Source organism: Rhinoraja longicauda, chromosome 1 (assembly GCF_053455715.1).
Source record: "Rhinoraja longicauda isolate Sanriku21f chromosome 1, sRhiLon1.1, whole genome shotgun sequence".
NCBI lineage: Eukaryota > Metazoa > Chordata > Chondrichthyes > Rajiformes > Arhynchobatidae > Rhinoraja > Rhinoraja longicauda.
The window spans coordinates 54,255,712-54,267,741 of record NC_135953.1 but is presented as its reverse complement, the minus strand read 5'-3'; the positions used below and the strand labels follow the sequence as shown (position 1 = coordinate 54,267,741).

Genomic DNA, 12,030 nt, shown 5'->3' with positions numbered 1-12,030 from the left:
TCCACACTTGGAATTCGCCGAAGTCAGCACCGGCGACAACCTTAATCACCTGGCGACAACCTGCTTCACCAGGCGACAACCTGGCGACAACCTACGACAGCGCCTATGTCAGGAGATGGCAAGCTACGCTCATTGGCGTCAAACCAACAGTCGCCCAAAAATTTCAAGCCTTCACAAAATCCAGTGACGACCAGAAAAATGCTACGACTCTTTGGAGACTACTCACGACCATGCCCACGACACCCCGGCGACCGTGCGGCAACAACCTAGTCACCTGTAGTCGCCTAGAAAATCGCCAAACTGGGACAGGGCCTTTAGAGAGTTATGGGCAAAGTGGAATTAGTGTAGATGGGGCTTGCCTGTCAGCGCTTGCAAGTTGGGCCAAAGGGCCTGCTTTCACACGGTATGACTCTATGACTAACATGAACTGACTTTTGTAAAGAGGATACTGGAAGAAAGAAGTTAATTCACGTGGATCTTTCAAAGCAATGTGTTAAAAGCGGTTAAAAGTTTCTGCTTTATAAATGGAGATGAATAAACTATTATGGATTGTATATAGTTGTACAACGTTCTTCAACTTGCACTACTGCTCCAATGCACTGGTCTGGTTACCTAGTATAACTGATAATGTATTGTATTATTGTTGATTATATATTAGTTTGTTGTGTTGTTGAATTTAATGAGTCTGTAACCTGCAGCCAGTATGAATTTCATTGGTCCTGTCCCAGTGCATATGACAATTAAACACTCTTAGATAATAGACAAAAGACAATAGGTGCAGGAGGAGGCCATTTGGCCCTTCGAGCCAGCACCGTCATTCAATGTGATCATGGCTGATCATTCTCAATCAGTACCCCATTCCTGCCTTCTCCCCATACCCCCTGACTCCGCTATCCTTAAGAGCTCTATCTAGCTCTCTCTTGAATGCATTCAGAGAATTGGCCTCCACTGCCTTCTGAGGCAGAGAATTCCACAGATTCACTACTCTCTGACTGAAAAGGTTTTTCCTCATCTCAGTTCTAAATGGCCTACCCCTTATTCTTAAACTGTGGCCCCTTGTTCTAGACTCCCCCAACATTGGGAACATGTTTCCTGCCTCTAACGTGTCCAACCCCTTAATAATCTTATACGTTTCGATAAGATCTCCTCTCATCCTTCTAAATTCCAGTGTATACAAGCCTAGTCGCTCCAGTCTTTCAACATATGACAGTCCCGCCATTCCGGGAATTAACCTAGTAAACCTACACTGCACGCCCTCAATAGCAAGAATACCCTTCCTCAAATTTGGAGACCAAAACTGCACACAGTACTCCAGGTGCGGTCTCACTAGGGCCCTGTACAACTGCAGGACCTCTTTGCTCCTATACTCAACTCCTCTTGTTATGAAGGCCAACATTCCATTGGCTTTCTTCACTGCCTGCTGTACCTGTATGCTTCCTTTCTTCACTGCCTGCTGTACCTGTATGCTTCCTTTCTTCACTGCCTGCTGTACCTGCATGCTTCCTTTCAGTGACTCTTGAAACCAAAAGTAACTTATGGTAATCCTATCTAAATCATTGGTTGGGTCTCAACTTTTATTTAATTCTGAACAGTATACTTGAAACATTAAAAGGTCCTTAAAACGTTGAAGTGAACGCTTGGCAAATGTATGAGAATGATGATGGAAGCCTTCTTGAGGGCAAGACAAGACGCATTAATATGCCAAGATTCCAGCAATACTCCGAGCATCTATGGGAACGTTGGCAGTGTGTAAAATCAGATTGTGAAATAAACAATCTACAAGGACAATCTGCCAGTGGCTAACTAAGGAAGTTTTCAAGAGAGAGATAGATTTAGCTCTTAGGGCAAAACAAATCCAGAGATATGGGGAAAAAGTAGAAACGGGGTAATGATTTTGGATCATTGGGCTGTGTTTACCTTTGAACTAAAAGCTGTCGAGTCCATTTGATCTAAAGTGCTGTCTTTAAAAGAGATGGCTGCAGAAATAATGAATACATTGACCGTGGTCTTTCCAAATTGCCTAGATTCTGAAACTTCGATGAGATTGAAAAATTGCAAACTTGGCAAAAGCCACAAAGTATGAAACTATCGGCCAATGAGACGACATCTGACATTGGGGAAAATGCTGAAGTCCACTATTAAGAAAGATTCTTTAAAAGATGTCAGTAAAAGACAGACACCTCATTCAACGTGATACCTGCCTCTGGGAGTCAGTCTGCAGTCATGCTGAAGGCAGCGCGCCCCTTGTAGATGAATCCCATCTCCAGCATACATTGTTTTGATGGATTTCCTACCTACGGGAATCGCTGCGACAGCGACTGACTCCTAGTTCAGCAACATCTGAAGAAGGGTCCCGGCCCGAAACATCACCTCTCCCTACAGATGCTGCCCGGCTGGCCCACTCAGTTACTGCAGCACTTTGTGTCTTTTTTTCTCAATTTTAATGCTCCCTCCTTGATTCTTCGGTATCACTGCCCGTGCTGGTCGCTGATCTCTGCCAACATTACAAACCTCCTTGATCCTTGCGCTCTAATCCTAGTTCCTCCAATCACTCCGCCATTTTAGTAACTGTGCCCTGCCCTGCTTGGATTTATTTTCCTCAACCTATCCACATCTCTTTCTTATTTTAAGAAGCTCTTAAAATCAACCTCTTCCACCAAGCTTTTTTTGTCACTCGCCCTAACAGCTCTTCAGGTAGACGGACGGGTGTTACATTTTTATTCAATGGCTCTTGTACTAAACGTTTTGGGTGGATTCACCACATGGAAGATGCTGCACAAAGTGCGTCTGGTCGTATTTACAAATGCCCACCTCCCAGCCGGGATCACAGGGGTAACAAGGGCAAGACCCGGGGAGGGGGGGGGGGGGGGATTGATCAGAGGCAAGGGAGTCAGTCTTTAAACGCCCGGTCTCTCCCTCCCGGCCTCCCCTGTCCTGTCCTGTCCCAGTGCGGGGAGAAACGCCTTACTTGTCGTTGCTACTTCCCACTGACTCGGTGTCCGTGAGCCACTCCTCGCCGATGTCCGGTAAAGCGAAGGGATACTGTTTGTTGGGCGGGTTCCAGCTGGTGTTGTCCGCGATGTGTCCGGAAGACCTGCCCGCACTGCTGCCCATGGCAGGGCTGCTGCCCAAGCTGCTACTGTTGATGCCGATGTTGCTGATACTGTGAGCTTGCGTGGGTTTGGCAGCGCCTGGTCCCAGCGGGCTGGAGCTCAGCGGCGGCGGTGGCGGCGGTGGAGGCGGCGGTCTCACCGGCGTCTGGTTTGTAGCCCCACTGCTCAGCCCGGCTACTCTGGTCCCGCTGGCCGAGGGAAGCGGAGAGGCGGTGCACACTTTCAACACGGCTGAGTACTCGGGACCAGAGGCCGCCCCAGCCAGCGCTGAGGCTTTCCCTGAGGCGTTGAACAGGGAGGACGCGAAGAGTGTTGCTTTGGATGAAGACACCGAGAGCGGTGGTCCACGCGGAGAGGCTGGAGATACCACGGGATAACCAGAAGTTGTGAAGATCTTTGCAAATATGGTTCCCAGGTCCAGCACTGCAACCTTCATTTTTTTTAAAAATAAATAATATAAAAATGAAAAAAATAATCAGCTTCGGACAGAGCACCAGAATCTTTCAACGATGAACTATGAAGCAATCTGATTTGGGGGTTTTTCCCGCCAGTTGCAAGAAAGAGCAAACAAAGCTGTTTTAGCAATCTGCCTGGCGAATTATACTCCAGCTCCAAGAGACAGTGAAGACGAGTTTTCCTTCACTGACCGAAAGTAAAGTCTTAGCCAAAAGGCCGCACTGTGTGTGTGTGCCCAGGGAATTGGTGAAGAAAACAGTCTTGATTGGCAGTTTTTGCTGCTTTTACAGACACATCATAGATTGAGGAAATAGCTGAAATCTTCTCGTTTGCTCGCTTGGTATAAAGTAATAACTCTTCGGCGGACAGTAACAAAAAATAATAAAAAAGAGAGTTGGCTGGTTAATGTGTTTGTCAGGTGACAGCAGCAGCACAGGTTGCTATGTGAAACAAAACCCTCTCTGCTGGTTGGTCCCATGCCGATAACTGAAGGGCGGTTCTTCAATCCCATGTCCAGAAACTTTTCTTTATTTTTAAGCTGTTAAGTATTTATTTTACACGAAGTAGAACGAGGTGCACCTTTTTCCGTTTAAAAAAATATTCTAGCTACTGCTGCTGATTCTAGTAATCGAGCAATCTCCTTGGAGGATAGACACAAAATGCTGGAGTGACTCAGCGGGACAGGCAGCGTCTTTGGAGAGAAGGAATGGGTGATGTTTCGCGTCGAGACCCCTCTTCAGGCTGATGTCAGGGGAGAGAGAAGGAAAAGTAAGGTGTGAAAACAGGGCAAAGGGAAGGAAGATCAAGGGGAATGTAGAATAGATCATTGTTAGCTGGAAGAATGTAACTTGACTTGACTTGACTTGACAAAGCAAAGCAGATACAGTTGATAAAGTTGAAGGAGGTGCAATATCCTGGAGGAATTCAGCGAATCAAGCAGCATCTGTGGGTGGGAAAGAACGGTCAATCGAAGCGCTGGTTCGAGACTGAGCGTGGAAGGGGGAGATAGCCAGTGTAAAGAGGAGAGGGGAAGTGGAGAGTGGGAATCGAGAGGTGAATGGTGAACCGAGGAGGGGGAGAGGTACCTATTGGACCCTTCTTGTTTCTAGTCAATTTGCTGTGATTTAAAAAAATCTATGCCAGGAATTGAAAAATAAATTAAAAGTTTGTATTTATGTAACAGCTTTAAGAATCCCAGATCATCCCAAAATGCTTTCTGCCAATGAAGCACTTTTATTAGCCACACTCTTTAATGTAGCAGCTATTTTAGACGCAGTAATCTGTCACAATCATAGAAACATAGAAAATAGGTGTAGGAGGAGGCCATTCGGCCCTACGAGCCAGCACCACCATTCATTATGATCTAGGCTGATCGTCCACAATCAGTAACCTGTGCCCAACTTCTCCCCATATCCCTTGATTCCATTAGCCCCCAGAGCTCTATCTAACTCTCTCTTAAATTCATCCAGTGATTTGGCCTCCACTGCCCTTTGTGGCAGAGAATTCCACAAATTCACAACTCTCTGGGTGAAAAAGTTCCTTCTCACCTCAGTTTTAAATGGCCTCCCCTTTATTCTAAGACTCGGACCCCTAGTTCTGGACTCCCCCAACATTGGGAACATTTTTCCTGCATCTAGCTTGTCCAGTCCTTTTATACTTTTATATGTCTATAAGATCTCATCCTTCTAAACCCCAGTAAAGTCAAGCCGAGTCTTTTCAATCTTTCCTTATATGTCAATCCCGCCATCCCAGGGATCAATCTCATGAACCTACGCTGCACTGCCTCAATTACAAGGATGTCCTTCCTCAAATTAGGAGACCCAAAACTGTACACAATACTCCAGATGTAGTCTCACCAGGGCCCTATACAACTGCAGAAGTACCTCTTTACTCCTATACTGAAATCCTCTTGATATGGCCAACATGCCATTAGCTTTCTTCACTGCCTGCTGTACCTGCACGACAACTTTCAGCGACTGGTGTACAAGGACACCCAGATCTCGCTGCACTTCCCCCTTACCTAACCTGACACAATTGTGATAATACTCTGCCTCCTTGTTTTTGCCGCCAAAGTGGATAACCTCAAATTTATCTACAATATACTGCATCTGCCATGCATCTGTCCATTCACTCAACCTGTCCAGGTCACCCTGCATCTTCCTAACATCCTCCTCGCAGTTCACACTGCCACCCAGCTTTGTGTCATCTGCAAACTTGCTAGTGTTACTTCTAATTCCTTCATCCAAATTATTAATATATATGGTAAACAGTTGTGGCCCCAACACTGAGCCTTGCGGCACTCCACTCACCACTGCCTGCCATCAGGCCAATACAGTGCAGAACATCAAGTCAGCATACTTTTGTTTAGAGATACAGCGTGGAAACTGGCCCTTCGGCCCACTGGGTTCGCACCAACCAGCGACTATCCTACGTCCACTAGGGACAATTTTTGCTATAACCAACAAGACATACTGATGGAGATTGCCAAATTTAGACCTTCTAATATTGTCTTTCATAACTGCCATCAGAGTGAGTACAAGAGAGAAAGATCACACAAGTTTGGGTTGGTATTTAGGATTACAGCATTGCAAATTTCTCTTCTAGGACACAAAGCAGTACTTTATAATGTATAATAAAAAATCATGAGGAAAGTTCAAAGGTCTACTTTGGGAACAAAATTAAGCGCAAATGGGGGTGGAGAAGGTGGTAGAGAAATTCCACATAGTTTATATCAATCACTTTCTCGCAGATGAGCAGTTCTCTGGAAATGTCACTGATTTGAAACATTATCTCTGTTTCTGTCCCCACAGAAGCACCTGACCAGCTGAGTATATCTAACATTTCCAATTTTTATTTCATTTTCTCAAAGTGAAGTGGAAAATCTCGAGTACAGCATCACTGGACGAGTGGTCCCCCATTGCACACAAGCAAACAGATCGCTAAAGCTACCAAAGAGTCCAGTAAATGTTCACCTGCTGCATTAATGATGCATAAGAGCAGTATTGCTCTAAAGGCATGTCCATTTATTATTCCAGTGCAAGACCAATGTAATGGTCAACCGCTGGAGGTAATAAGCAAATCCCGGCTCAATTTTTTATTTCTCAGCTACTCTTTCTTAAAAACAACATAGAGGCAGGATTTGGGCAAATTGCCCTTTGAACCTGCTTCTCCATTCAGTCAGATCTGATCTGATTTTTATCCTCAACTCTGTTTTCATGCCCTATCCCTATAACCTTTGATTCCCCTGCACTCCAAAAATCTTCTCCAGCCCTGAATACGTTTAATGATTCAGCATCCACAACTCCCTGTGCTGGAGAAATCCAACCACTTGCAACCCTGAGAGAGAAGAATTTACTCTCATTCCAATACTATTGCTTTCAAACGCAGATAAATGACTTTTGTTGATGCAATTTATGCATAAAATGTATTAGGTCAAATTTCTAGGCCTTGATACGTCCCTAAAACCATAATGTCTGCTACTAGTCCATCAGAAATAACTGCCTTTAAAAAATACAGTGGAGATCTACAGTGTGACATTCAGGTGAGGGAGTTTCTCTAACAACGTGCTCATCTTTCAGGGTATTTTATTTCAGACAGGAATACTATCACCTGCAAAGAAAAGGCACAATGGAAGATGAGATGAATGAATAGAAGCTGGAATAATTTGCTTCGTTTAATTATGGAGTCGTCATTTAGCAGTTTGATTGTAAATGTATCGACCTACTTTTAGCTCCATACTCTGTTGACGCTGTCTCCAACAAAGCTGCATTTTAAAAAATGAACAGACATTTTAAAAACTGGATTACTTAAATTCTCTTTCACCTGAGGTGTTAGAGATTGGACTGATAGAATTCCAGAATACTCTTCAGAATTTACGGAACAAGAAGTGCTTGCAGTGTTAATATGATGCGTGTACTTTCCAGGTACTGTTCCATTACTGTTTCTTGCAAGACCAAGGCAAGTTAGCTTTACATTTCAGCCCTGTGATTTATGTAGAATCCACTGGCATTGTTATGGCTTGTTGAATGAAACCAGTAATTAAAATCCACCATATTGCACACCTGACATTGAATATGGAATATTTGTCTATAAGTTTTTCTGCATGGGAATATGGTTCAGGAGCACTGATTCCAAATATTTATAGCCTTGGGAATTTTGTATACCAAATGCTGCTCCAATTTAAGAAAATAATTCTAGTTTAATGCTGAGGTATTTGCCAGATTTTCCCAGATCCATCCTGATTCCAGATGACTAGCTGATCATTAGTGTTTGTTGATCACAAGTTCTTTGTACATGGTCACAATTTAGGTAGGATTTTGGCAGTTATATTAGTAAAAGTAACTTTGATGTAAAAAGCATCAGTACCTTTCTGCATGAATTGTATTTTCGAGTAGGTGTCAGTAACAGTCATTCCTTCCACCCAACAAAAGTAAACATCTTTGCAGATGTTAATCAAGCTCCAGTGATAACAACGCTTACAACACAGTGCCCATTCAGTTACAACTCTGTGCAATGATCCCTGTAGTATAATGGCACTAGAGTGTGGTGACCTTTTGAGTGCTGGCCCAAACCATATCTTGATTGTTTTTCCTGAAGTCCACAGAAGTCTTTCCCTGTTGTGACTAAGGGGAGGGAGAGCAAGGGTGGAGCTGCGATGTACTGAGGAGACACATGTAAGGGCCTCATCAATAATGGAAGAGGGGAACCACCGTTCCCTAAAGAATGAGGACATCTCGGATATCCTGGTATGGAACACCTCATCTTGGGCACAGATGCGGTGTAGATGGAAGAATTGGGAGTAGGATAGTCTGCAGGAAGCAGGGTGGGAAGAAGTGTAGTCAAGATAGTTGTGGGAGTCAGTGAGTTTGTAATAGACATAAGTCGATAGTTCAGCTCATGTGATGGAGACGGTGAGATCAAGAAAGGGGAGGGAGGTGTCGGAGATGGTATAAGTGGATTTGAGTGCAGGATGGAAATTGGTGAAGTTAATTAATTCATTCATTCTTTGTGTCTATGCATAGGATAGTACAAGATAAGAACAGGCTATTCGGCCCACAATATCTGTGCTGTAAATGATGCCGAGACCAACCCTTATTTGCCTGCACATAATCCACATCGTTCCCTGCATATCCATGTATTTATCCAAATGTCTATTAAAATGCCACTGTCTTATCTACTTTCACCACCACCACAACTGTGCATTCCAGGCACTCGCCACCTTCTGTAAAAAACTTACCACACACATCCCCTTTAAACTTTGCTCTGTTCACCTAAAAAACGATGCCCACTGGTATTTGATATATATCCTGGGAAATAGGTTATGACTGTCTACCCTATATATGCCTCTCATAATTTTATATACTTCTGTCAGCTCTCTCCACAACTTCCAATGTGCCATTGAGAACAGTCCAAGCCTGTCCAAACTCTCTCTGCAGCTAATATGCTCTAATCCAGACATCATTCTGGTAAATCTCCTTTGCACCTTTCCAAAGCCTCCACATTCTACTGGTACATTTAATATTGCTAGTGTTATACCGAGAAGTGTTAGTCACTCTCTTTTTCCTTACACATAACACCATTGCCACACATGCATGTTCGGTGCTCGGACCGCAGCTATTTACAATATACTTTAATGATTTACTGAAGGGATTAAAAGTAACATTAGTAAATTTGTAGGTGACACAAAGCTGGGTGGCAGTGTGAACTGTGAGGAGGATGCTATGAGGATGCAGGGTGACTTTAACAGGTTGGGTGAGTGGGCAGATGCATGGCAGATGCAGTTTAATGCGGATAAATGTGAGGTTATCCACTTTGGCGGCAAGAACAGAAGGGCAGATTATTATCTGAATGGTGTCAAGTTAGGAAAAAGGGATGTACAATGAGATCTGGGTGTCCTTGCACATCTTTCCCTGAAAGTAAGCATGCAGGTTCAGCAGGCAGTGAAGAAAGCTCATGGCATGTTGGCCTTCATAACAAGAGGAGTTGAGGAAAAGGAGCAAAGAGGTCATTCTGCAGTTGTACAGGGCCCTGGTGAGACCACACCTGGAGTATAGTGTGCAGTTTTGGTCTCCAAATTTGAGGAAGGACATTCTTGCTATTCAGGGAGGGCAGCGTAGGTTCATGAGGTTAATTCCCGGAATGGCTGGACTGTTATATGTTGAAAGAATGGAGCGACTGGGCTTGTATACATTGGAATGTAGAAGAATGAGAGGGGATCTTATTGAAACATATAAGATTTTAAAGGGATTGGACATGCTAGAGGCAGGAAACATGTTCCCGATGTTAGGGTAGTGCAGAACCAGGGGCCACAGTTTATGAATAAGGGGTAGGCCAATTAGAACGGAGATGAGGAAAAACTTTTTCACCCAGAGAGTTGTGAATCTGTGGAATTCTCTGCCTCAGAAGGCAGTGGAGGCCGATTCTCTGGATGCTTTCAAGAGAGAGTTAGATAGAGCTCTTAAAGATAGCGGAGTCAGGGGATATGGGAAGAAGGCAGGTACGGGGTACTGATTGTGGATGATCAGCCATGATCACAGTGAATGGCGGTGCTGGCTCGAAGGGGCGAATGACTACTGCACCTATTGTCCATTGTCTGAGGTGATATCCCTTCCCTTGTTTGAGGGGTGTCCCCACCAGACTCAGTCCCTCTATATCCAGCAGCAGAAGGGCTGTGGTTCTCTCCCACAGAGCCTTAATATTGGCTGTGCCGAGCATCAGTGTGGAATAGGCCAGTCAGCACCATTCCCTGGCGGACATCTCACTGTGCTGGGAGACCAACAATCAAAGAACAATTTTCACTAAACCGATGATCTTCCAGTAACATTTGATGTCCATCTTCAGTGTGACCCTGGCAACAGCCTGTGATTCAGATAGAGGTCTCTGGTGCACAGCTGCTTGGGATGAACCATGATGCATCTAGCATCTTTCTCCAAATCACATTAACAAATCTACACTCTGCATAGAGGTGGGCAACCGTTTTCTCTCCAAAACAGCCACCCCCAGAGCAGCGCGCATTAGGAGTAAGACTCCTATGGTACAAGAAGGGTTTGATTGTGAAGTCTTCTCCTGCCGCCAGCCAAGCGGGTTCTTGGTGCTTGTTGGTGATGAGGCATTTCACCAGACAATCTCAGCGAGCCACACAGGAAACAATGAATGTTTATCCCGCAATGCCTGCAGGATGTTCCACTGCCTGATGGGCGTATAATCAAAAGGTGTTGATCTGGATGAACATTTACACAAAGGATAGGTAGTGCAACAATATCCAGCTGACTGGCACATTGCACTGAAGCAGCGCAGGCCCATCCTTTGCAAACCCAAAGACAGGTATTATCTCAAAGATAGACACAAAAAGCAGGAATAACTCAGCAGGACAGACAGCATCTCTGGAGAGGAATGGGTGACGTTTCAGGTTGAGAAGAAGGGTCTCGACCCGAAACGTCATTCATTCCTTCCCTCCAGAGAAGCTGCCTGTCCCACTGAGTTACTTCACTTTCTGTGTCTATCTTTGGTTTAAACCAGCATCTGCAGCTCGTTCCTGCACAGGTATTATCTCAGCAGTTGGTGACACTTGATGCCCACCTGCTTTGGCTCTACGCACAGCCTGATGCAGCCACATGATTTATGCAAGCCTGCCTAATCCCAGAAAACAGATCTGGCGTGTAACAGTGTCAATGGATGGGAATCCTATTCCACTTTATTAGGGTGGCTGTTAAATCCGGGTGACTTTGTTGTCCGAAGTTGGCAATCTCATTGACACGTTTATTTTGGGAACATGTCCACTGTCCTGGTTGAACTGCTATCCTAACCCTGTGTGGACCCACAAATATGAGCACACTGGGGTTGGGTTTCAAATTTTTATCAGCTGACACTTAAAGCGAAAAAATATATATAATTCTGACAAATACTTTTTGACCAGTAGCATTAATTCTTTAATTGAAGCATTCATTGTTTCTACATTAATTTTATTTCTATTTCCACAAATGCTGCCTGACCTGCTGTGTTTCCAGCAGTTTCTGTTTTATTTCAGATTGCCAGCATCAGTTCAGAATTTGCACTCTTGTCGGTTTAAATGTCCCTAACTGTTAACTTCCGTAACATTTGGAGCAGGAAGTAGTCTTCCCAGCCTAAGCCTACTGTGCCATTTCACTAGCTCATAATTGATCTCTTCTGCAAAACGCCCTATTCTTGTCCTATCCCCACAATTGGTGAATTCTGCATAATCCAGAGATCTTCCTATATTTGTTTTGAATGCAATCAATGACTGACACTGCATAGCCTTCAGGGAGCAGAATTTCAAAGAGGTGGGACAGTGGCGCAGCAGTAGAGTTGCTGCCTTACAGCACTACAGCGGAATGGCGGGACTATCGTATGTTGAAAGACTGGAGCGACTAGGCTTGTATACACTGGAATTTAGAAGGATGAGAGGGGATCTTATCGAAACGTATAGGATTATTAAGGGGTT

At 44.4% G+C, this 12,030-nt stretch overlaps 1 protein-coding gene across 1 annotated transcript in view; it reads right to left on the bottom strand.

Annotated features, from left to right (window-relative positions):
* fam149a (family with sequence similarity 149 member A) overlaps positions 1–3,549 on the bottom strand; it is an 86,602-nt gene extending 83,053 nt beyond the window's left edge. The window contains exon 1 of the mRNA XM_078397585.1: positions 2,969–3,549. Coding sequence (XP_078253711.1) covers positions 2,969–3,549 — 581 coding nt within the window. The remainder of the gene's footprint in view (positions 1–2,968) is intronic.
* Between the last annotated feature and the right edge of the window lie 8,481 nt (positions 3,550–12,030).